Source organism: Lolium rigidum, chromosome 6, assembly GCF_022539505.1.
Source record: "Lolium rigidum isolate FL_2022 chromosome 6, APGP_CSIRO_Lrig_0.1, whole genome shotgun sequence".
NCBI lineage: Eukaryota > Viridiplantae > Streptophyta > Magnoliopsida > Poales > Poaceae > Lolium > Lolium rigidum.
The window spans coordinates 99,573,248-99,598,397 of NC_061513.1; the positions used below are offsets into that span (position 1 = coordinate 99,573,248).

General features: G+C 50.0%; 2 protein-coding genes across 2 annotated transcripts; one reads left to right on the forward strand and one right to left on the reverse strand.

The window, feature by feature from the left end:
* Window positions 1-533: 533 nt before the first annotated feature.
* LOC124658950 (SAM50-like protein SPAC17C9.06) lies at window positions 534-17,653 on the reverse strand. The gene is made up of 4 exons (XM_047196932.1): window positions 17,144-17,653; window positions 15,711-16,190; window positions 830-1,345; window positions 534-742 (listed from the first exon to the last, which is right to left on the reverse strand). The coding sequence occupies exons 1-4, from the start codon at window positions 17,651-17,653 to the stop codon at window positions 659-661; spliced, it is 1,590 nt and encodes a 529-aa protein (XP_047052888.1). The 3' UTR covers window positions 534-658.
* A 4,437-nt stretch (window positions 17,654-22,090) lies between these two features.
* On the forward strand, window positions 22,091-23,221 carry LOC124663021. Its single transcript, XM_047200784.1, has one exon. It carries the CDS (start codon window positions 22,091-22,093, stop codon window positions 23,219-23,221), a length of 1,131 nt encoding a protein of 376 aa, XP_047056740.1.
* The last annotated feature ends 1,929 nt before the right edge of the window (window positions 23,222-25,150 follow it).

Sequence of the window (25,150 nt, forward strand, 5' to 3'; positions counted from 1 at the left end):
GGAGAGGGGGAGGACGGGCCTAGCGGCGCTTAGGGTTGGGAGGTTCGCCCGTCTCCACCCGCGGGGGACTGAGCGGACGAAGCGTTTTTTTCACCACTCACCACTCACATTCGGTAGGAATCAAGCAATCACATAATAACTTCTTTAAAAATAAGTTAAGCTTTACTTGGACCCCCAGTCCACCACCACACAATACTTCCCAACATGCATTGTTCTATATAAAGCACATCATTATCAGCCAAAATGATCAGAATAAAAGGCATGCATTAAAGTACTAGAGTCTCCAACTATCCGTGATGTTAAACTTTTTTTTGTGACAAAACCCTGATGTAAAACTCTTGCCAGCATATTTCATCCGTACCAAGCATCACTATTTTAAACACCAGCGTATAAGTTATGATATCTACTGACCCAAATAGGTAAACTCGAGACACTGCAATACCGTGGATTCAAATAAACTCGATGATGGCTTCAATCTAAGTACCGAACACCCTTCCAGTTCTCCAGCATACACAAGTCATATATATTATATTTGATGATGGATTGCTGGTCTCCTACTTGTTGACCAGCTGATTCAGTGACAAACATAAACTTTTCAGTTCAATAGGACGCGGTATTCTTCAAGTCAGAAGAGGTTGCTGCACATTATTACAAACATCTACGATGGTGAACATATGCTGAACTGAATTCCAGACTTTCCACAGTCATGCTCAAGTTTCTTCAGGATATAGCAGTAATTCATCTGGAACAATCAGACCCAATAGCAAGGATTAGTCACCTAACAAACATTCAGGTTCGCATATTGGAAAATTGAAATCTAAAAATATACCTCCAACCGGAAAAGTTTAGTTGGCCAAACAATGCCAACACCAGCAGAGCTCCTGAATGTGCGGCGAAACTCAGGAAATGAGAAATTCTTATACTCACTCTCAGACAACTTGGCAAGGTTCCCAGCAGAAAGAAATGCATGACCATGTATTCCAGTATCTCTGAGAAGCTTCCCGGGCAAATCAAAGGAAAGATCAGCAAATGCAGAGACCGCAAGATCACCTCCTAAGTAATCCCTCCCTGAAGAGGCAGCAGCATGGTCCGTAACAGACTCGACTGAGGCAGACCTCCGTGGTTCAGATGGGCCAACTCCTCTTCTTTGGAAACCCAACAGAGATGATAGCGCACCAAGGCTGCTTACGGGAGAAGAATGGCCTCCAAGGTAAAATCTATCAGGCACAGGGGAAGATAACTCCATAAATCCTCTGCCCAAAGGTAGAATCACCCCTGCTGCTATGCCAACATTAAGGGCAGCATTGCAAAAACCAAATGGAACAGCGCCCCGAACATCAAAATCCTGCAGCAAAGAAACCAATGATGTTTGGTGAGAAAATACTAACAAGCCATGCTTGTATCTCTTAACAGAGAGCCAAAGAACCCTACAACCTGCTCTCAACTATTCCTATCTGTCAGGGCGGTACTTGCTGATTATTATATATGATAATCTCATGGAAGACAGGGAAAGTGGGTAATCCATACGATAAGCAGAACAGAGCGATGCAAGTTCTGTATCTTTGCCAGTCATATGAAAAGTTCAAAAAACAAAAGGAGCTCCAAATAAAAAAAATCTCAAGATGTTCAGTATATACGGTAAACGGTATTTCGTAAGATGTGTGTGTGGGGCCAGAATTAGCAATTGGCGAATTCATCACTAAACAGTGGAAACTACCACTAAATGAGCGATTGTTGTGGGTATACTTCATGGGTACCATCGACTGTGCCTAGATCCGGCAAGCCCGGGTGGCCCATAGATGGTGACGTGGCATGTGGCCCGTCGGGCGGCCCAGTTGCTGTTGATTCTAAAGGATGAAGTCCAGCCCAGGATAGGGGAGCCGGATCCCAACCGACTATCGGAGTAAGTTGGATCCATGGAGGCCCATATGGAACCCGGATCCAGTACGACGTAGGGAGGAAGGCAGATCCTTGACGTACACGGCAAGACATTGTACCGTAGTTAGGCGACCTGTAATCCGGCTAGGACTCTCCATGTAAACCCTAGATCCGTGCGCCTTTATAAGCCGGATCCTGGGAGCCCTAGAGGCACGTTCAGAACAACTCATTGTAACAACGCGAAAGCGCCCAGATAATACCAGACAAGCAGCAGTAGGCCCTGTCATCGAGCAGGTGTTCCGAAGCTGGGTAAATCGCGTACCACCGTCCCGAGTGCTCTCCGCCCTATGGCCCCTACTTCTTCTCCCCCTCGTGAGGATCCCTCCTCCGAGGTACCGTCGAATAGGCAACGACAGTTGGCGCCCACCGTGGGGCCTGCGGCGTCTGGAGGCCGGAACCGGGAGGGTTCCGCCATGGGAAGCTACGACGACACCATCGCTGTGGGGCGCGTCCTCTACGCTGGAAACCTTCCGATCGTCCCTCCGGATGAGTGCTGGATTCCGGCCAAGACAAACCCCGTCAAGCTCTCCATCGTCCCAGTCGGCGGCATACACATCTTCATCGGCGAAACCGTCGATTCCGACGGAAACGCTCTGGTAAGTAACGCTGACGCGACCGCCGCTGAGCAGGACGCAGTCGCAAAGATCCGATCTGAGACGCAGGAACTTCCCAAGGAAGATTCCGCCTTAGATCTGGAAAAATCAAAGCCCACCCAATCCGCCCCTGAGCAGGAAACAAAGGTGGAAGACTAATGCAGATCCGCCTGGGTCTCCCAGGTGTTAGAGAAGCAAAGGTGTCACTTCGTACACTTCTTGGCCCATACCGCCGGAACCGCCCCTCAAGAAGTCGGAGCTGGTCCCGAGCAGGTCGAGGCACCGGAAAATAGCATCGCTCCGGATCAGCAGGAGGCTGTCGGAGAAAGCGACGCTCCGGGCGAAGAGTCAATTCTGGGTAACCTGAGCCCAATATCCGGGGATGCCCCCTCCATGAACACTGAAGAGTTTGATCGCAAGGTGTCGGAACTCGGGTATGGTGAACAGTCTGAAGTTGAATCCGCCCAGCCTAAACAGGTTCTCGCAACCTTGGCGGCGCTGGATCAAGGACATTCTGACGACAATACCTATTCTAACCCGCAACCATCCCATGCTGGATCCCCGCTCTCACGGGTACGTCCGCACAAGGAAGTGCTATCTCCAGAAGAGATGATCGAGCAAGCAGGCATGGAGGCAATCGCACACTCAGATATTCTTAACAAACCAATAACTCCTGACGATGCCGCAGATCTAGAGTCTCTAGAAGCTAAAAGACAAGAGATGCTGGCAACAGCCCAGAAGTTCGCCAGAACCGCAGCGGCAATGCTGGACGAGAGGAAAGAAGCCACGCACTTTGTGGAAAATTTTCGCCAACGAGAGCTTGAGGTCGACGAACAAATGGTTCAAGTCAAGGAGCTCCAGCAACACTGGAAAGACAAGGTCACCGAGCTTCAGCAGGAGGCCGACAAAATCAGGCGGGAAGCTATACCTCCCCGCAAGATTACATTTGCGACCCCCACTGAGCAACAGCCACTCGCAACTCCAAAGGACAACATGAAGAAGGCTGCGGAGATCTTAAAGAAAAAGGACGAGGAGATCGATATCGACTACGTCCGAACGCTGGTTGCCTCAGTAATGAAGCAGCAGAGCAAGGCAGATACTTCGCGCAGGTTGGAATCCAACCCGGAGCATTGCATCTCTACTGCGCAGAAGGACGCCTACGACAATCGCCACATCGATGACGAATCGCGCACCGGATCTTCGGAGCGCAGGAGGAGAACCAGAGAGCATCCAAATTCAATCCCTGTACCATCAAAGACCCCTCCGTCAGATCCAAACAAGGGAAAGGATGCGATGTACTCTGGTAAAAACAAGTACCGGAATCCGTCACCTCCACCTAGGGGATACCCGCGTCCTCCGCCCCCTCGCCGTCATAGTCCAGCCGGAAACACCAGGCCCCACGGGCCAGGTGGAATCAACATCCGCGACAACGTGGCACCTGAGAGGAATAGGAGCAGGGAGCGCACGCCGGAGCATCGCCGTAACCGTAACAATGATTACCAACCTGAGCCACGGAGGAGCCGGAACAACGACCGCGAGCCGGAGCCACGGAGGAGCCGGAACGATGACCGCGAGCCGGAGCCTCGACGAAGCCAGAACGACGGCGGCAACCAACACCATGGTGAAGGCAGCCACCGAAGCCGGAGTCAGCACCGTGAAGGGCGCGGAGAATCAGAAGGCGGAAGCAAAAGGTCAAACCGACCTCCTCGCAGGTCTCCCTCCCCACCACCTAGCGGTGGAGGAGGAGGTGGAGGCGGAGGCGGTGGTCAGAAATCTCGATCACGCTCAAAGTCTCCCCGCAACGGCCCGCGCGACGCACGGGAACGTCTCAACGAATACAGATCTGAGTACATCGGCCCAAAGTGCTTCGGCAGGATGATTCGAGAGGAACCAATGCCAAGGATGAACCTCAAGCTACCCGGAAACCTGAAGACATATGATGGCACTGAAAGGCTGGATACCTGGATTGAGGATTACTACAATGCTGTAACCTTCGCCGGAGGAACCCCTAATATCGCATGCCGCATGCTTCGGCTTGTACCTTGTAGGTCCAGCCCGGATCTGGCTCAGCGACCTCGAGAAGAACTCTATCTTTTGCTGGTTCGACCTGAAGAACGCCTTCGAAAAGCACTTCAGGGGCACCTACAAAAGGCCTGCCACGACAAGCGACTTACAGGCATGTATCCAGAAGAAGGGAGAAACATCAAGAAACTTCCTCACCCGATGGCTGGCATGCAGGAACGAGTGTGAGAACGTCGATCACACCACGGCTATGCACGCCTTTATAGGAGGACTGCAGCGAGGAGGACTGCTGCGACACAAACTCACGTGCTTGGCTAACGCAAATAAACTGACTTTAGATGATATGATATCCATTGCCAGTGATCATACTGCCGCCGATGACGACGCTGGCGGAGATCTAGCAGCCACAGCAATCCCCCTGCACCAGCAGAAGAAGAACCGTGACAACGGTAACAGCAGCGGCAACAAGCGGAAAAATCCCCCTGATGACCAGAAGAGTGGTGGATCCGAGATGGTCGCCATGGCGTTTCAACGCGGAGGTCAAGGAGGCGGAAGAGGACGCGGCCGCGGAGGCGGAGCCGGCAGGGGCCAGCAGCGTGACGAGGTCACTGCTGCCGGAACCCGCGCCCCCCAAACCTATGAAGAGTACAGAGACATGCCCTGCCTGGCCCACTTGGATCCGGCTACAGGGAAGTCCACTCACACCAATCGCAACTGCAAGTGGGTCAACGATCTCAAATCTGACCCGGAAGCAGGCTACAAGCGAGCCCGGAAGCACCGCCCACGCGGCAAAGGAGGCAAGGGCAAGAACAAGGACAAGGAGGAAGACAGCTCCGAGGCAATGGACGAAGATGAAGGCTCGCCGGATCCCAAGGAAGGAACCGCAGCTAAATCCAATCCATTTGGCAAAAAGAGTGTAGGCGCGTACCACACCTTCCTCGGAACCCCAACAGTCCGTCACAGCAAATCAACTCTCCGGATCCTGAACGCCACAGTCCCAGCTGTGCCGCAGTATGTCAGGTGGTCGGAGACTCCGTGTACGTTCGATAGAAAGGACCATCCTACTGTCGTTCCGAAGGAGTGCTATGCATTGGTTGTAAGTCCCCGCATAGACGGCTATGACTTCTCCAAGTGCCTCATGGATGGCGGAGCCAGCTTGAACATCATGTACCTGGAGACTCTGGAGCGGATGAACCTTACCAAGGAACAGCTTAAGCACAGCACCACTGAATTCCATGGTGTGGTTCCGGGTAAAAAGGCAAATTCCCTCGGCAGCATCAGACTTCCCGTGGCCTTCGGCGATGTTAAAAATTTCCGCGAAGAGATGATCACGTTTGAGGTCGTGCCCTTCAAGAGCTCCTACCACGTCATCTTCGGCAGGCCCACCTACCACAAGTTCCACGCAAGAGCGTGCTACATCTACAACAAGCTCAAGATTCCGGGTCCCAATGGTATGATCACCATATCCGGAGACTACAAAAAAGCTCACGAGTGCAAGCTGGGCGAAGCCGCCTTCGCGAGTCCGTGATTTCCGGAGAAGAGGCTGAAAGGCTACGGAGCCGCGGTGGATCCGACCGAGATGCGGACCACGAAGAGGCAAATCTCCGAGCAGAAAAACTCGTTCAAGGCCGCGATAGAGACCAAAAACATCGACCTCAAGAAGGGAGATGCGTCTAAGCAGAGTCTCGATCGGAGCCAACATGGACCCCAAATAGGAAGACGCGCTCGTCGAGTTCCTCCGCGCTAACATGGATATCTTCGCATGGCAGCCTTCTGACATGTCCGGAGTACCTAGGGAACTCGCCGAGCACTACCTCAACATAAATCCGGGGGCTAAACCGGTGAAGCAAGCTATGCGACGCTTTGGAGATAAGAAGCGCCGCGCCATAGGGATGGAACTAGCAAAGTTACTAGAGGCAGGATTTGTAATAGAAGTTATCCATACAGATTGGGTCGCAAACCCCGTCCTTGTACCCAAAAAGAACACTGAAATACTAAGAATGTGCATCGATTACTCTGGCTTGAACAAACACTGCCCGAAGGATCCGTTTCCCCTGCCGCGCATTGACCAGGTCATTGATTCGACGGCATGGGCGGAACTTCTGTGTTTTCTTGACGCATATTCCGGGTATCATCAGATCCGGATGAAGGGTTCTGACCAAAAGGCGACCTCGTTCATCACCCCGTTTGGCACTTACTGCTATGTCACTATGCCTTTTGGCTTGAAAAACGCAGGTGCCACCTACCAACGAATGATGCAGCGGTGCTTGAAGGACCAAATTGGCCGGAATGTGCACGCCTACGTCGACGACATCGCGGTCATGACCAGGAAAGGATCCGACTTGATCAGCGATCTCACAGAAACCTTTGAAAACCTCCGTCGGTACAAGATGATGTTGAATCCGCTCAAGTGCGTCTTTGGCGTTCCAGCTGGAAAACTCCTTGGCTTCATTGTCTCAAATAGAGGCATTGAGGTGAACCCGGAGAAAATCATGGCAATCCTGTGCATCAAAAGGCCAACTTGTCACAAAGACGTGCAGCGACTAACTGGTTGTGTTGCAGCAATCAGCAGGTTTGTCAGCCGTCTTGGCGAGAAGGCGCTACCCCTGTACAAGCTATTGAAGAAAGCGGACAAATTTTTCTGGGACGAGGCAGCAGACGCAGCACTTCAAGGGTTGAAGGAAATACTCACTTCCCCACCTATCCTGGCAGCTCCAGGAGAGTCAGAGCCTATGCTCCTTTACTTGGCAGCTACTAACAGAGTCGTCAGCCTCGTCATCGTTGTGGAGCGACAGGAAGAAGGACACGAGTATGGAGTCCAAAGGCCAGTCTACTACATCAGCGAAGTGCTTACGGAATCCAAACAGAGATACCCTCACTTTCAGAAGCTAGCCTATGGAGTATTCCTAGGTAGCAGGAAGGCTGAGACACTACTTCCGGGAGCACCCAATAACGGTCGTGAGCAAAGCTCCGCTGGCAACAATTCTCAATAACGTCGACGCAACAGGACGCACAGCAAAATGGGGCATCGAATTATCAGCCTTCGACATCAACTACAAAGCCAGGACCGCGATCAAATCCCAGGTCTTGGCAGATTTTGTCGCAGATTGGACAGAAGCTCCGGACATTAGCTTGGAGCCGGAACCAGAGACATGGGTCATGCACTTCGATGGGTCCAAGCAGCATCAAGGCTCTGGAGCCGGAGTCACCCTGAAATCCCCTACCGGAGAAGAACTGCAGTACGTTCTGCAGATCCACTTCCAAGCCACAAACAATATGGCAGAATACGAGGCTCTACTACACGGACTGCGCATCGCTAAGGAGATAGGAATCAAGCACATCATTTGCTGCGGAGATTCCGACTTGGTGGCACAGCAGGTAGCCGGAACTTGGAACGCCAGAAACTCCGTCATGGCGGCTTACAGAGACGAAGTTGACGAGATCGCCAAGAGCTTCCTCGGATACGAAGTCAAGTACGTCAGGAGAGACGACAACGCAGCGGCAGATTTGCTATCCAAGCTCGGATCCGGCAGGAAACCAATTCCGCCCGGCATTTTCCTGGAGCATCTACGGATACCCTCGGTGAAGGGCGCTAACCCGGAAAACCCAGAAGTGGCAGTCTCTCCGGCTAGAGAAGTGATGGTTATCACTCCGGCTTGGACACAGCCTTTCCTGGATTACCTCATCGATCAAAAGTTGCCAGAGGACGAGGTCCTCGCACGACAGATCATCAGACGAGCAAGATCCTACACAATTGTCGATGGACAGCTCTATAAACGAAGTACAACAGGGGTGTTTCTCAAATGCGTCTCAAATCAAGACGGCATTGAAATCCTCAGAGAGATCCATGCAGGGGACTGCGGGCATCATGCCGCCCCTAGGTCGCTCGTTGCCAAAGCCTTTCGGCTAGGATTCTACTGGCTCACAGCTAAAGAAGACGCTGACAAGCTAGTTAAGACCTGCCGAGGTTGCCAGTACTACGCTACTCAACCAAACGCTCCAGCCCAAGAGCTGAAGACCATCCCTATCACCTGGCCATTTGCGGTCTGGGGGCTCGATATGGTTGGTAAACTAAAGAAATCATCTCCTGGCGGTTTTGAGTACCTCCTGGTCGCTGTTGACAAGTTCAGTAAGTGGATCGAGGCAAAGCCAGTGAGAAAGGCCGACGGTGCTACAGCACTAAAATTTGTCTGCAGCCTCGTGATGAGATTCGGCATCCCACACAGCATAATCACAGATAATGGCACTAACTTCGCACAGGGAGAATTAAGGGATTATTGTGATACCGTAGGGATACGATTGGACATCGCCTCGGTGGCTCATCCACAGTCCAATGGACAGGTTGAAAGGGCCAATGGCCTCATATTATCAGGAATTAAACCACGCCTTGAAGAACCGCTGCGTCGCGTAGCTGGAGCTTGGGCTGATGAGTTAGATCCTGTCCTGTGGAGTTTAAGAACTACCCCTAACAGGTCAACTGGATTTACACCCTTCTTCCTGGTATATGGATCCGAGGCCGTCATCCCCTCCGACATCATCCACGATTCACCGCGAGTTTCCGCCTACGATGAAGAAACTGCTGACGAGGCCAGACAGCTATCTGTGGACCTAATCGAAGAAGCTCGGAATTTGGCTGACCAACATTCCACCATATACCAGCAGAAGCTCCGACGCTACCATAGCGTCGAGTCCGGAATCGCTCGTTTATGGTCGGAGACCTGGTCCTCCGCCTTCGACAGGTGAAAGACCATAAGCTACAGTCTCCATGGGAAGGACCTTTTGTCGTTAGCAAAGTGCTACACAACGGATCGTACTACCTCGTGGATTTCCGGGAGTTAAGAGACAGACCTGCAAATTGGCACCGGAAACGAAAACGAGAGGATCCGGGTGACATATACGACGAAACAGATCGACCCTGGAATATCTCACAGCTACGTCCTTTCCACACTTAGCATACTTTTCCGAGTATTATACTCTGTAATAGTTATACATGATCAAATGAAATAACGCTTCTGGTTCACTCTTTGAGTCTTTTACCTCCTTTACTTGTTCATTTTTCGATCGTGTATGTTTTTTCCGACTAAAACCGCAGAGCTGGATATTTCCGCCTAGGCGTGTATGAAAGTTGTGATTTTCAAAAATCGTCCTTTAGGACGTAAGCTTAAGTTTTCTGATGGAAATGTTTTCTGTCGCGAACTCATGGATTCCTAGTAGCGATTTCCGGCACCTTGGCTGGGGGCTTGTTTCCGCGGTTATTGACGGATTGCCATTGGGCTTCGTCGCCGGCGCGGCGTTTCCGGCTAAAGGTCTTCCGGCTCGTGGAAGGTCAAGTGAGCAAGCCGGAAAACAACGAAATCAGCACTTGCTTTCCGACACAAACGAAACATGCAAATAATAATAAAGGGTAGCAGGATAAGTTGTTTCCGCCCACGCATACGCTGTTTCGTCCCTAGCTACTTAAAAATTTAAGTTATCTTACAAACCCTCTCCGGGGCCAAAATGATACATCATTATTCAATGTTTCACAGGTTTCCTACTCGGAGGAATGTTCTTCCTCTGACGCCACGTAGGCGGAGCCATCACCAGCATCGTCCTCGGAACCAGGGCTGGAACCTTCTTCGGAAAGCTCACCGCTCTCTTCGGGGGCCACCTCATAGTACTCCTCCTCAGCGTCTTCCTCCTCAATTTCCGTGTCGGAGAAACCCTCGGGAAGATCGGATTTCTGGTACCAGAACGAGTGGTTCACTCGCCCGACAAAGAGCCGATCAAACCCTTGAGTCTCCGCCAGCAGGGACCGCATATTGGTGCCCTTCGGGGTGTCGCGGGCGATTTCCGTGAAGTTCATGGAGGGGAAGTGCGCTTTGCAGGTGGCGAGGACGAGGGAAGCAACTCCGCGCGCGGAAGACTCTTGCCAGTCTTTAACGAGCTCCGGCACCTGCTTCATCAGCTTCGTCATAGTGTCAACCACTGTTGTCTTGGCCCTTTTCAGGGATAAGGACTTGGCGATTCCGCGACATGCTGCAAATAGCTCATCAATGGAGCTCCGCGCTTCATCGTATGCCTCCGCCCTCGTAAGAGATGACTCCTTGGTCCACTCGAAGCCGAGGCTCGCTGTGGAGTTTATGGTCAGATTTTCTGCGGGGACAGCAATATACGAAGAAGTCGGAATTACAACATGAGAAGCGCTTACGGAAGATCAGCTTGTCAATGGCCTCTGCCTCCGCCTCCTGAGCCTTATTTTTAGCCACCAAGGATGTTACCCTGTGCTGGCTCTCCTTAAGTTTCTCAGTGAGTTCCGCCAGGTCGCGGGCGTGCTTCTCAGAGAGCTCCTTCCTGGCCTGGTTTTCCTTCTCGGAGGATTCATTCATAAAGGCCTTGAGGGATTCGTTCTCTGCCTCAAGTACTTTAACCTTAGCGGATAGGTTGTCGAAGGAGGAGTGCTTGGCAGTTTCTTCTGAAGGCGGAAAGACATACATGTTATGCATTGCGGAAGATTATGACAAAGTACACATATGCAACTCGGAGTTCTAACCGTTGAGGCGGGTCTCCAAGTGCTTTATAGTATTGTGGCTATTTTCAACATTTTGGCGCAGCCCCTCTATCTCCATCATCTGCTCCAGCACATGGACACGCAGATCTCCGTGCAGTTTCCGTGTGGTCTGAGAAGCGGAAAGGAGTTAGCCGGAAATTCAAATTTCTGGGGGCTGGCTAGGAGTTCAAAGTCTTGGGTCGGGAGAATTTTAAATTTCCGCCTAAGGTACATATAACAGAAAGAAGAAGCATCGGCTAACACATATTACACGGAAAAATGTCTAAACCAATGCTTGGGGGCTAGTGTTACTTGGCGCACGTCCTTGTGCTTGGCGAAGAAGTCCTTGAGACTGATTTCCAACTCGGAAAGCTCTTGCATTTCCACGTTCGCAGGGCCCCAGACTTTCTCCATCATGGCGGAGATTTCCGCGTGGTGTTGAGAGAGGGGGAGTTTCTGTAGAGGCGGAGTCTGGAGCGCGCCAGTGGCATGGATGAGCTGCGCCTTCTGCTCAAATTGCTCAGCTGTAGGTTCAGCAGAGGTGACGGTTGGCTGCTCAGGCGGAGGTGCGGACGAAGAGGCGCCCTTCTCGGAATCGCCTTGAGTAGTTGGACCTTCAGGAAGGTCATCAACGTTGATGACGTCCTTAGGATCCGGCTTGGCGGTAGAGGAAGCTTTGGGCGGAACTTCGACTTCTGGTGTGATAGGGATGGAGGCCGGAGACGGCTTGGCGGTCTTCTTTGGTGCAGACTTGGGGGGCTGGCTTCCGGAACCTCTGTTGCGAAAAAGAAAAAAGTATAACCATTGAAGTATGTACTGGATCATAGTGACAGAGTGATTCTGAGTTTAAGCGCTCACCCGGAAGGCTTGAAAAAGTGACGCATGCTGGGTTGAGCTTTGTTACTGGTATCAATAAGCTTGAGGCGCTTTTTCTCCGCCTCCGCCTTCCGAGTAGCCGCGGTGCTGAGCACTTCGCGGGCGCGTTTGGCTGGGGGGCTGGAGGGAGCCACCTTCTTCCTCTTGGAGGGGCGTGGAGTCTCGGGAGCTTCCGCCTCCGATGCGGCCTCTGGATCTGCGTTACCCGTTGAAGGGACGCGGACGAGGGTTTCGAGCTCGCCTTCCTCGAGGGCCTCAAGCTAAGGTACAGAGCCGACACTTAGACAAAAAAGTTTGAATGCGAGGAAAAGCAATAGACTACCGCGGTTCCGGAGCCATTCATATGAATGTCTTTGTTGCACACGTGAACGTGAAGTTCACGCGGAACCTTGATGAGGAGCCGGATCCTCTTGTCGATGGCGTCGGCGGAAAGGTTGTCTTTTGTGGCGCGCATTAGGTCGTCGCGCCCGTGTGCTCGAAACATCGGCCGATCCCTATGTTGGAGCGGCTGGATCCGCTGGTGAACCGGGGAAAGGGTCAGGTCCTTCCCTGATAGCCCCTCCTCCGTTAGCTTGCAGATCCGCCTGACGGCGCGTGTGAGCTGGGGCGACTCGGAGAGGTGGGGGCAGTGCGTCCATGTCGGAAGCTCGGTGGCGGGGCGGTTTTTAAACGGTTGCAGTTTCCTTGTGCTCGCCGGGTCGGAAACGTCCTTCAAATAGAAGAAGCCTCCGGACCAGTACCGCGCGGATTCGTGGCGGTCGGTGTGGGGGTAGACGCGGCCCGGTCGGATCATGAAGGTGATGGATCCGCATGTTGCTAGCTCAGTGGAGTTCCGGATCCTCTCCTTCTTGACAGTGAAGTAGTATTGAAACAGGGAGAGCTCGGGAGTTACCCGGAGATGGCCCTTGCAGAGGGTGACGTGATTGCTGATTGCAAGCACGCTATTCGGAGAGATGTTGTGGGGTTGGAGCCCATAAACCTTCAGGATCTCCAGGAAGAAGTCCGAAGGCGGAAATGAAAAACCCCGCTCCACCAGTGCTTTCGTCAGCACCATCTCGTTGTCCTCCGGAGCTGGGGCTAAGGCATTAGGAACTGACCTCCAGCTTCCGGGTTGCAGGAATCCCTCCGCCTCAGCATCTCGTTGACGGGCCTTTGATTTTTTGGCGGCGACCTCTTCCGCTTTGTGCTCCGTCTGATCCTCCCCGGAAGCTTTCTCCGGGTTCGCAGAAGTCCCTTTAGTTTCCTTGCCGGAATCCTTTGAAGGACCCCGCTTAACTGGAACGAAAGGTGGAGGGGCGGAGGAGATTGGGGTGGCCATGATCGGTTCAGAAGCTGGAGGAGGAGTCGTTGAAGACATTTGAAGAAAAGACGAATGGCGGAAAACATTCTTTAGTCGGATCCAACATCATCTTCCCCAAAATTCATCCCTACCAACTACGGCGCGAGGGCGAAGTTCGAGAACTCACCGTAATGGCTTCAGCGGTGGTCGGAGTCGCCGGCGACGAGGTTTCCGTGCGGTGGCTCGCTGATGTTAAGAACAGGATGAACTCGACGCGGCGGCGAAGCAGCTCCGGCGAGGTTCCGGCACGGCGGAGAGAGAGCTCGCGGCGGCGCTTTGCAGAGAGATGAGAAGGGGGGTGAATGAGGGTTAAGGCGTCGACGGCGGATATTTATAGGCTGGCGAGATGAGATTCGTGTTCCGCATCCTGTGGTCGGAACGCAAGCGTCGCACCGTTGGATGCGTGACACGTGTCCTAAACCCTAAGCGGTAAAAATGGCTAGAGATAAGTTACCGCACAAATCGCGTGAAAATGGCGCCAGAATTGGCGGAACCGTTTGAGTCTTTTAAGATTCCGGGTAATTGCGTGAAAGATAAGTTGGCTCTCATTCGCAAGCAGGGGAGTAACCCGGAAATGTATTTCGGATCGTCGATGGATGAAGTCCCGCAGGATGAGAGCATTTTCCGACTCTAAGTTGGAAAAAGAAGAAAATGTGAAGTTGGAGTTCTTCAAGTTTCTCCGCGTTACCAATGTTGCCGGAGACCATGATGGACTAGTAAGGCGGAAACAGCAGGTGAAACTCGGAGAACTCTGGGGGCTACTGTTGTGGGTATACTTCATGGGTGTACCATCGACAGTGCCTAGATCCGGCAAGCCCGGGTGGCCCATAGATGGTGACGTGGCATGTGGCCCGTCGGGCGGCCCAGTTGCTGTTGATCCTAAAGGATGAAGTCCAGCCCAGGATAGGGGAGCCGGATCCCAACCGACTATCGGAGTAAGTCGGATCCATGGAGGCCCATATGGAACCCGGATCCAGTACGACGTAGGGAGGAAGGCAGATCCTTGACGTACACGGCAAGACATTGTACCGTAGTTAGGCGACCTGTAATCCGGCTAGGACTCTCCATGTAAACCCTAGATCCGTGCGCCTTTATAAGCCGGATCTCGGGAGGCCTAGAGGCACGTTCGGAACAACTCATTGTAACAACGCGAAGCGCCGGATAATACCGGACAAGCGGCAGTAGGCCCTGTCATCGAGCAGGTGTTCCGAAGCTGGGTAAATCGCGTACCACCGTCCCGAGTGCTCTCCGCCCTATGGCCCCTACTTCTTCTCCCCCTCGTGAGGATCCCTCCTCCGAGGTACCGTCGAATAGGCAACGACAGCGATAATGCTTCTATATCCCAACAAGGATAGTAAGTGATTGTCTTCCCAAGCTGAAACAAAACTTGCCATGTGTACTAGGTCATGTAAAGTCAGACCAAAATATCCCCAAGCACATGTATTGATGACGGAAAAAAGGGTAGTAGTTTAGGTACCAGAAACTCTAATGCACATTTTTCTAACCCATATATATGTAAATTCATTTCTAACATGTTACTCAATATAAGTCATCCACGATAAATCTAAAGGAAATGAACAGACACCAACTTAACCAACCAAAGATATACTTGTCAGTGCAACATACTGACACTGGCAAGGTTACGTGAAGCCATTGACAAAACCATGGAGGGTACTGCACAAAGAAAAATCAGTAATTCCTGATTGACTTTTATATGTATACTGCACCAAATTGCTCTTGGCAAAGTCATTTGATGTTTCAGTTATCAATGACTTAAGTGCTGATAATATCACTTTGTATGGTCTGGGTATGTTCTCTACTGGGATGAGAAGCCCAGAATCCTAAGTGCAAGGAAGAATAGGAAAAAGGTCTTCAAGGACATGATCCATTAGAAAAAATAATCTAAAGGTACATTCTTTAAAACAGATAGATGACAAATTATACAGTTCAGATCACCCTAACCTTGATATCAAATTATTATAGAACGTCCAGTTATTTCCCCGTGGCAATCTCCCCCAAACAAGTAACTCCCGAACAATAGACCCTGAGCCCTTGCGCAGTCGCTCTGCTACACACCTGTCTCATATTATTTTAAGGGAGTTACTTATTAACTGTGCTAAGAGTCTCTCACTCATGGATTATTACTTATTAACTGTGCTAAGAGTCTCTCACTCATGGATTATTAGATCTAACAGTACATTCTAAAGAAATAGTAATGGTAGTACAAAAGTGTAAAGCACATTTCAAGAGTTGACGCATTACTTCACGGATAACTTAGAACAATGTGGCTAACACAAACTATACTAAACAGTATGGAGTAAATATTCAACAAATTAGGAAGCAAAACTGCAATAAAGATAAAGCAGACCTAAACTTGCATGGCAAATTAAACATAAGTTGGTTGTTAAAGAACCTGGCGGAAGAATCTTAGTCTCTTTTTCCATAGACCACCAACTTGAGAAGTTGAGATAAATGCATATCCTTCTGTTGGCCGGAGTTCCGAATCTCTTTTATCTATTTTATAAGTATAACTTAAAGCAGAAAGAAGTTCACGTCCTAACTGCCTCCTTATGGATTCTGATGCCATTTGCGAGGGATCAGTTAAGGTACGCCATCCCAGATTATAAGATACATTATGGCACCAGCTTGAAAATAAATCAAACGAAAGGCCAAGAAGACGCTCCTTGTATGATGAAAATTTCAGCCAATCTGTGGAAATGACTGATGCCCGGGCCATCAAAGGTGTTGGTATCGATTTAAATCTTGGCAGGTACGCTCCAATGCCTATGTCGGATGACCGATCCCCAATGTATGCCGCTGAAGCATCCCAAATGTCCCCATAACCAAAGAGGTTCTTCAACATGAGCCATCCTAGAACTGACCATGATCTTGCCTAAATTATATAGCATCATGTGTGGAAACATTTCAGGTACAGAATGCAAGTTAGAAGGATGGAAGGAATTAATCAAGACGCTTAATGCATTCTTCTGAGCTTATGTTGTTGAAACTAAGCATATGGTAGAATTCAGAATGATATGACATACCACAGAAATTTACCAGTTTTACCAACAGGATAAAGTGTCTGCAGGGTTTTGCTTTCTGACTAGCACTCCACAACTCTGGCTGTCGTTAACTTGTTACAAATAAATGCACAATATAATGACATAGTTCAACAGCCAAAATATATGTTTCCTTATTGACAATTGTTAAATGGTTTTCTTGCTTAAGAGATAGTCGTATGCTTCAATCAGGGAGATATACCGGTAATTAAACAGAATCTCTAGAATAGAGACAAGGAATTGAGTGTCACAACAACATTAAATGTTTTATGTCGTATAACCTATGCAATCACATATATTTATTAGGACAAATAGATGTATTCCTTGGCAGATGGTAGGCGACATATGCTAACTTTAGGTGATATACACCGACACACAAGATGACTCTAAGCATTGAAAAGTACCTATTGGTGCACCAAATAACAGCATATGAATAGTGATTACTCCTACAGTCCTACCTCTCATTCTACCAACAACAGACTCAGGTAATGTAGATGAATAGTGGGGAAAGCAGGAAAGGTCACCTATGCTGCTTGAGAGGCCTTGGTTTAGAACATACCAGCAATGCAGTAATTGAACTATACACATAGCATTAGTACTGAATCCAAACCATATATAGCATCACTTTGTTCTAGTGCTTAATTGAGCACAACATTCTATGACCAGTACAGCATCAACTGTACGTATAAAACAAATTGAGGGCAATTGTGTTGCAATTTTCAGTTCATATGCAATGATCAAACCAGATAACGGAGGGATAATGATTAAGCCAATCAAAGATCTTCACCTTTGCCTTGGAGTAGATGCCTCCACCGAAGCATCTGGCCGCCTCCACCACTTGGATGACGACGTTCGTAGTACCAGGAAACTCAGGTGGTCCGGCGTTAAGGGTGATGGTGACGGAGTCGAACACGTCGAGATCGCGCAGCAACGTGCTGGCACGTCTGGAGGCGTGCAGCAGGTCCTGCACGGTGCCGGCAGAGCGGAGGAGGTCAGCGACCTCGGCCTCGATGAGCGAGGCGCGGGTCTTGAGATTACCCTTGATGATGATGTCGTGGACGCGGATGCCGATCGGCTCAGTGTAGAGGCGTGTGAACACGGCCCGTGCCCTCTCTCTGTGCGCCGCTACCGCCGCCGCCGGCCCGTCCACCTCCTCTGCGTCCTCCTCCTCCTCGAAGTCGACCTCATTGTCCTCACCACGGTCGGGCTGGTCAGAGGCCTTGCGGGGTTCCTCCGAGGGCTCGTAGGGAGCAGGGTCCGGGGCTTTCTCGGCGGTGGAATCAGCGGCGATCCGCATGGCTGGGGTTTCGGTCTGTCTGGGGTTTGGGGCGAAAAATGGTGATGGAATCTCGGAGGTTGTGGCGAGGGGTTTAGAAGCCTGTTTGCCTACTGGGCCTGAATGCATCTATTTGTGGGCCTAACTGCTCACTGGCTCCTCAACCTGCCGTGCTTCGATCGCCTGAGCACTCCATTAAGGTGTGTTCGGTTCGAGAATGGAGAGGAACGGAACGGAACCATCCCGTATTTATAGCCCATTCTTGTATTCGGTTGGGCAAAGGAATGGAACCAACCCCTTCCAAGAAAGGGAATATTTCTCTCATATGCGGAACGAGCTCGTTCCACCAAAATCGCCGGATGTGGGGGGAACGGCTGACTAACCAAAAAATTAGAGCATCTCCAGTCGTATCCCCCAAACGACGTTCGACAATAGCGCCGGATTTTCGTTTGGGGGACGTCCGGACGAAATTTTCGTTTGGAGGAGGTCCCTTTCCTAGCCACGTCCCTCAAACGCGACCTCCAAACAAAAAGCAAGTGTAAAAATCGTGTCCGGCGTCCCTGATGGAGACTCTCACTAGTGGAAAATGGGGCATCCATCTAAGCCATTAGTACCGGTTCCCTTACGAACCGGTACTAATGGGGTCATCTGCACCGGTTTGTGGGCTCAGGCGGGCGAGGAGATCTGGCACCGGTTCGTGAGGGGCTTTCGTACCGGTTCATGTTAGGAACCGGTACGAAAGGTCTTCGGCCAAAATTCGGACGCGTGGTGGGACCCGGGCTGGACCTTTGGTTACGAACCGGTACCAACGGGTGCCCCCTATATCACCAGTCGCCAGCCCGTCCCTGGCTGCTGCTTCATCTCATTTTTCTCTTCTTCCTCTCACACAAAATTTCTTTGCACCTCTCACACTCCAACAAACCTCTATTTTTTCTCCACCATTTTAACAAGATTAAGGGCATACATCTATCCAAGGGTTAGCAATATCATCCTTTCTTCCGGCGTTCCTAATTTCGCACATTTCTTTGGTAGTTTTAACTCGTACTATTTTTCTAGTGCTAGCAAGGTGTTCGATGAAATGCCAAAGTTAGGAATTTTACTTTTTTATAATCAATTTGAGCTGAAATTATGGTATATTTTGTAGGTTTTAATTAGTATCATCTCCGTCCTCACTGCCGTCGATCGCCAGCGTCGTCCCCTAGCCGGCACCGTACAACCTTGGTGAGCCTCTTCTTTTTTATAAAAAAACTTAGTTTTATGTGATGAACTTGAATATTAATTAAGTTGTTCACTCATATATCCACGATGTTGTGTAATTAATGATTTTTGATATACATATAAAATGCAGATGAGTCGACAATGGATGTACGGTGACCGGTGCCATCCCGACTTCATTAATGGCATGCATTATTTTCTCAACGTGGCTGAGGCAAACAGGCAGTCGAATGGTTTCATCTATTGTCCATGTAGTTCCTGTAAAAATATGATGGATTACTCTACCTCAAAGACCATTCACGTCCACCTGCTGGAGAACGGTTTCATGCCCAGCTATAATTGTTGGACCAAGCACGAAGAAAGAGGGGTTATATTGGAAGACAACGAAGAAGAAGAGGATAGTGACAACTATCCTATGTTCACTGAAGACGGTGATAGTAGAATGGGGGAAGACGAAGCTGAAGAAGAGCCCATTTTTGATGAGCCGGTTTTTGATGACCCCGATGACGATTTGGGTCGGGCCATTCTTGATGCGAAGATAAGCTGCGGAAGTGAAAAGGAGAGGTTGAAGTTGGAGAAAATGTTAGAGGATCACAAGACACTGTTGTACCCAAATTGCGAAGATGGCCACAAAAACTGGGTACCACGCTGGAATTGCTGCAATGGAAGGCAGAGAATGGTACTTCTGACAAGGGGTTTGAAAAGTTGCTGAAAATAATAAAGAAGATGCTTCCAGGGGAGAACGTATTGCCCTCTAGTACGTACGAAGCAAACAAGGTTGTCTGCCCTCTAGGATTAGAGGTGCAGAAGATGCATGCATGCATCAATAACTACATCCTCTACCGCGGGGAGTACGAGAATTTGAATGCATGCCCGATATGTAGTGCATTGAGGTATAAGATCAGGCGAGATGACCCTGGCGATGTTGAGGGCAAGTCCAACCCCAGGAAGAGGGTTCGTGCGAAGGTGATGTGGTATGCTCCTATAATACCACGGTTGAAACGTTTGTTCCAAAACAAAGAGCATGCCAAGTTGTTGCGATGGCACAAAAAGGACCGTAAGAAAGATGTGATGCTGAGACACCCCGCTGACGGGTCGCAGTGGAGAAAAATCGACAGAGAGTTCAAGTCATTTTCAAATGACGCAAGGAACTTAAGATTTAGTCTAAGTACAGATGGCTTTAATCCTTTCGGTGAGTAGAGCTCCAGTCATAGCACCTGGCCAGTGACTCTATGTATATATAACCTTCCTCCTTGGTTGTGCATGAAGCGGAAGTTCATTATGATGCCAGTGCTCATCCAGGGCCCGAGGCAACCCGGCAACAACAATTGTCAGCGAGAGAGTGAATAATGAAAGAAATAAAGAGGTACGAAAATAATATTCACAAATTTATTTTGTTACCATAAGTTGTGCTGAGTTTCGGTAATAATTGTTTGATTTGTGATTTGATATATACATATATATACACACACACATAGCTCATGTATTCATTTGTATCTTATTCTTTTACAGTTGAGAAGAAAGCGGGAGAAGATCTCAATCGAGGAACGCTTCAAAGCAATTGGCGAGGAATTGGCGGGATTTTTCCTTCGGGAAGTCATACCACCATCCGGAGAGTTTCACTATGCATAAAGATCTTCTCCCGCCCCTCGATTGCTTTGTGTATATATAGTTCGACTCGGAGTGTACCACTATGGTACATGTAATAGATAGTATGCCTCGGTGAGTACCACTATGCATGAAGATCGATCTTCATGCATGTACTACTTTATTCTGGTGCATCGACTTGATATGCATCGAAGAGTACTACTTATGCAATTACATGTGTGTTATATTATATGCACCAACTTGATATGCATCACCTTGATCTTCATGTACTACGTAAACCCAAACGCGTTTCTGGTGCATCGACGTGATACGACACGCTCCGATACCCCTAAACCCCTCCTAAAACCCTAAACCCTGAATTCTCTGCCGCGGCAGAGATTTCTGCATTTCCTCTGCCGTGGCAGACAACCTTTGGTACCGGTTTGTAATCCCTCGCCGTGCGCTCTCCTGGGCGCCCACGTGGAGGCGCCATTAATACCGGTTCGTAAGGAACCGGTCCGAAAGGGGGGGGGCTTTTGTACCGGATCGGTTGAAAAACCGGTGCAAATGGCCCTTACGAACCGGTATAGATGAGCGTTTTTCTACTAGTGTCTATACACAGAGGATGGGCTAGGGACGCCGGACAATATTTGAGGGACGTCCGGAGCGAAGCGGCCTTTGGGGTATGCGACTGGGACGATTTTTTGGCCGGTTGGGGGACGCTTTGGGGCACGCGACTGGAGATGCTCTAAGCGATAGAATATGGAGGACGCCCGAGCAACGGGCGCAGCGGCAAGGACCCGGCAGCGCCTTTAGGCACGAGCGGCGGCGGCCGGGCACACACGGCCGCGGCCAGGGACGAGCGCGCGGCTGCGGCACGACGGTCGCGGCCAGGGACGAGCGTGCAACTGCGGCCAGGCAGGAGAGCGGCGGCCGCGGCCAGGCAGCAGCCGGGCATGAGAGCGGCAACTGCAGCCAGGGACGAGCGGCGGCCACGGCCAGGCAGCAGCGGCCAAGGATCTGGCAGCGCGGCCAGGCACGATTTTTTTCATGTTATTTTAAACGATTCTGGCTCTAATTTATCTCCATTAATCATGATTTAGAGAGAGGGTTAAATTTAGACTTAAATCAATGAAATATTTAGCAGTTGGAACCATTCCGTTCCTCTTTTTTTCCAAACCGAACACGGGATCGGAACGAAAAACGGAACCATTTCATTCCTCGTTTTTTTGACAAACAGAACACAGGGTCGGAATCATTCCATAACCTCGAAATGGAACCATTCCTTTCCGTCCTCTGTGGTTCTAGAACCGAACACACTGAAGATGGGCATGTCTCTTAGTTTCCTTCGTCTCTGCATAGTGTGCCTTTCGGCAACCTCCGCCATTAAGGACCTGGAGCACACATTCACGGGAAACGAGCCAGCGGAGGGGAAACTATCCATGACGCGTTACCATACACGAAGCTACGCCCCAACAGCCGCCCGTTCCGCTTTCCGTGGTAAAGCACGAGCTCGATCAGACAATCGCCATTGCCTCACCTACCTCAGCTCACCGCAGCCTTCGCGCGCACTCTTAAACCCACGTCGCATGCCGGAGACCGACCACTGCACGCTTCGCAACAGTACGCACGAGGTAACGTAACAAAAAGGCCACCATGGAGATCATCACGAAGCGCACCGACAAGGAGAGGCAGCGCAATGCCGGCAGCGAGAAGCTCCCGCAGCCGCAGCTGCTCGACTCGCCGCTCCCCACGCCGCGCCGCTCGTGCGCCTCCGCGGACGCGCCCAGCATCCTGCGGTGCCGCGCCGGCGCCGCCTCGCCGCTGCGGACGCAGGTTCCTTTCTCGTGGGAGAGTTCCCCCGGCGTGCCCAAGGGCGGCAGGGACGCGCGCGCGGCGAGGGAGGAGATGCCGCCGCCGAAGCTGCCGCCCGGGCGCTGGCCTCCGCAGTGCCCGGCCGGTAGGACGAACTGGTGCTACACGAGCGAAGGGAGCAGCGACGACTGCGACGCGTCGTCCTTCTCCGACGCCGTTGACAGGGCGTCCTCCTCCCCCGAGCGGATCGGCTCCTTCGACCGGGTCACGTCCAAGCGCTTCGAGGACATCTTCCTCGGCCGCGCCGAGAGCTTCGCCGCCCCAGACCGCTCCTGCGGCCACGCTCTCGCTGCCGACATCGCGCGCTCGGGCAGACACTCGATGCATTGGAGGCGACGCGGCGGCAGTACCCGCCACCGCCACGACGACAACGATATGGAGCGGCAGAAGAGCCGGCAAAGCAACGACCCCGTGCAGGTGCTGCCGCGCGCCGACATTATTGCGGCGCGCGTCGAGCAGATGGCCCCAGGAGCCTGCGGGCTCATGGTGTTCTTCCCCTGGAGCGCGAAGCCGGCGGTCAGCGGGTTCAGGAGCTCCTCGACGCGGCACGGAGCGCCTCGCTCGGGCGCCACTGCCAATTCGCTCTCTCACAGCCGCAGGAACACTACCCTGCGTGATGCCCTGCAGGTGGACAACAAGACCGACGACATTGACGTCCAACACTCTCCGCAACAGCCGCGCCGAGAGAAGAGGAGCCGCGAGGAACGGCAGGGCGCGCGCGCGTGGGGCGTCTCGTCGCTGCTTCACACGAGCAAGAGGTACTGCACGGATGCACGGAAGGCTCTGAGCAAGCTATCCATCGGAATGGGCGCCGACAGTGGCAGCCCAAGACTTGGCAGGGACCGGAGCAGCGTCAAGCAGGATGCCGTCATGGCCGCCAAGTTGACGAAGCTCAAGATTAACTGGAATTAAGGTGGGATCGGTGCTTGCTATACACTAGGAGAAGTTGAATGAAGACACCGACGCTCTGATCTCCATCCTAACAGTTAGAATAAATTATTCAGTAACATCTCTCAGTACTTAATAGCAGATTTTTACTCCAATTCGATCTTAATACGGCTGTATAACTTGAACGTCAGTGTTCTGTAGACACAGTTTCAGATAATATGATTGTCTTTTTTTTATGTGAGATAATATGATTGTTGATACTATTTGCATGTGTTATTTTTGTGAAACAATGTGGATGCTCATAAATACATACATACAGTGGAACTCTACAAAAAAAATGAAACGGTATGTACCAAGAAAAGGCAAATCATGTATTTGCATGTAGCAAAACATTTTTTGCTAGAGCCGGTTGTGAGCAAAAATCTAATATACCAAGACAATTAATTTATGCACTTTTGCTAATTCCAAGTCACTTCACAATTAATTAAATCACCCTCAACTCCTGAACCATTAGATTTGCCTCCCAATTCATCAATCTTAGTGTTGCATATGAGTTAAAACAAGATCTTTTTAGTTGCACATCGGTTGCAATTGAGAAAAATGTTCATGCCATACTAAATAACTGTTCACGCATTAAAAATAATTGTTTATGTGGTTAGAAAATTTCATTCAGTACAAAAAAAATTGCACATGAGGTTAAAAAAATGGTCACGTATCACAAATAGTAGGATCACGCCAACTGACTGAGCTCTAGCCACACCCTTATAAGATTTTCTCCAAGCCAAACCCCGTAAATTTTGACCAAGTTTATACAAAAATCAATATCTAAAATAGTAAGTCAATACCATTAGATTCATCATGAAGTATATTTATTTTTCTTATGCTTAACATTTGGTAGATACAGATAATTTTCTTAGCGAAACTTGATTTTAGGATATTACAACTTACAAGTGTTCCTTTCATGTTGATGGAGATGCAATGACTATTCCTGAGATAATTGAACAACTCAGGAGAATTGTTCCTTATGAGAAATTCAATTGGGAAGTGTTTCACCTGAGGGATAATATTTTCAGAGTCAAGCTACCAAGTAAGCAGGAAGTCCAGAGGTTGAAATTTTTTGGTACTTACATTTGCCAAGACAGGGAATCATGATTATCCTTTGATCTCTGGTCTTCATTGGAGGAGCCTCTTTATATGTTGCCTGAAGTTTGGGTTCGCGTCTCAGGTTTGCCTTCTGATATGAGATCAGATTATCTATCGTTATGGGGAGTTGGTACTCTCTTTGGGAAACATTAGATGTGGATATGGCTTTTACTCGCAAGAACAAGGTACTTAGGATCAAGATTGGATGTTTGGACCGTAATCTTATTCTTGCGGATAGTGATGTTTTCATTAGGAGGGGGTTTTTTAAACTCCGTTTTGAAGTTGAGACAGTCAATGGGTCTCAGGAGGTGAACATGGTAGATGCAAGCAATGAGAATGATGGTAATGACGATGCTCATAATGGTGAGGGAAATACTTGTGGTGGACATGCTATGGACATGGATCACAAAGGTAATGATACAGAGGCTACATCAAATACTAATGGGAATGATGCTTCAAATGTTAACAATTGAATAGATGGGATGCAAGAGCAACTTCAGCAATTGGATGCATTTCAAATTGGGTCTATGAATGTACAACTTAATTATTCAGGTAGTCCTTCATTTGAATCAATTTTGAGTAAAAATTAGCAAGTTTATATGTCCTTATCTAATGCTGAAAGTGTGTGATGACCCACAAGTATAGGGGGTGTATCGTAGTATCTTCGATAAGTAAGAATGTCGATCCCAACGAGGAGCAGAAGGTGTTGACAAGCAGTTTCGATGAAGGATTCACTGTAAATACTCACAGACAAGTATTCGGGGGTTTTGATGTAACAGATGAATAAAGTACGAGTAAGTAAAGTGCGAG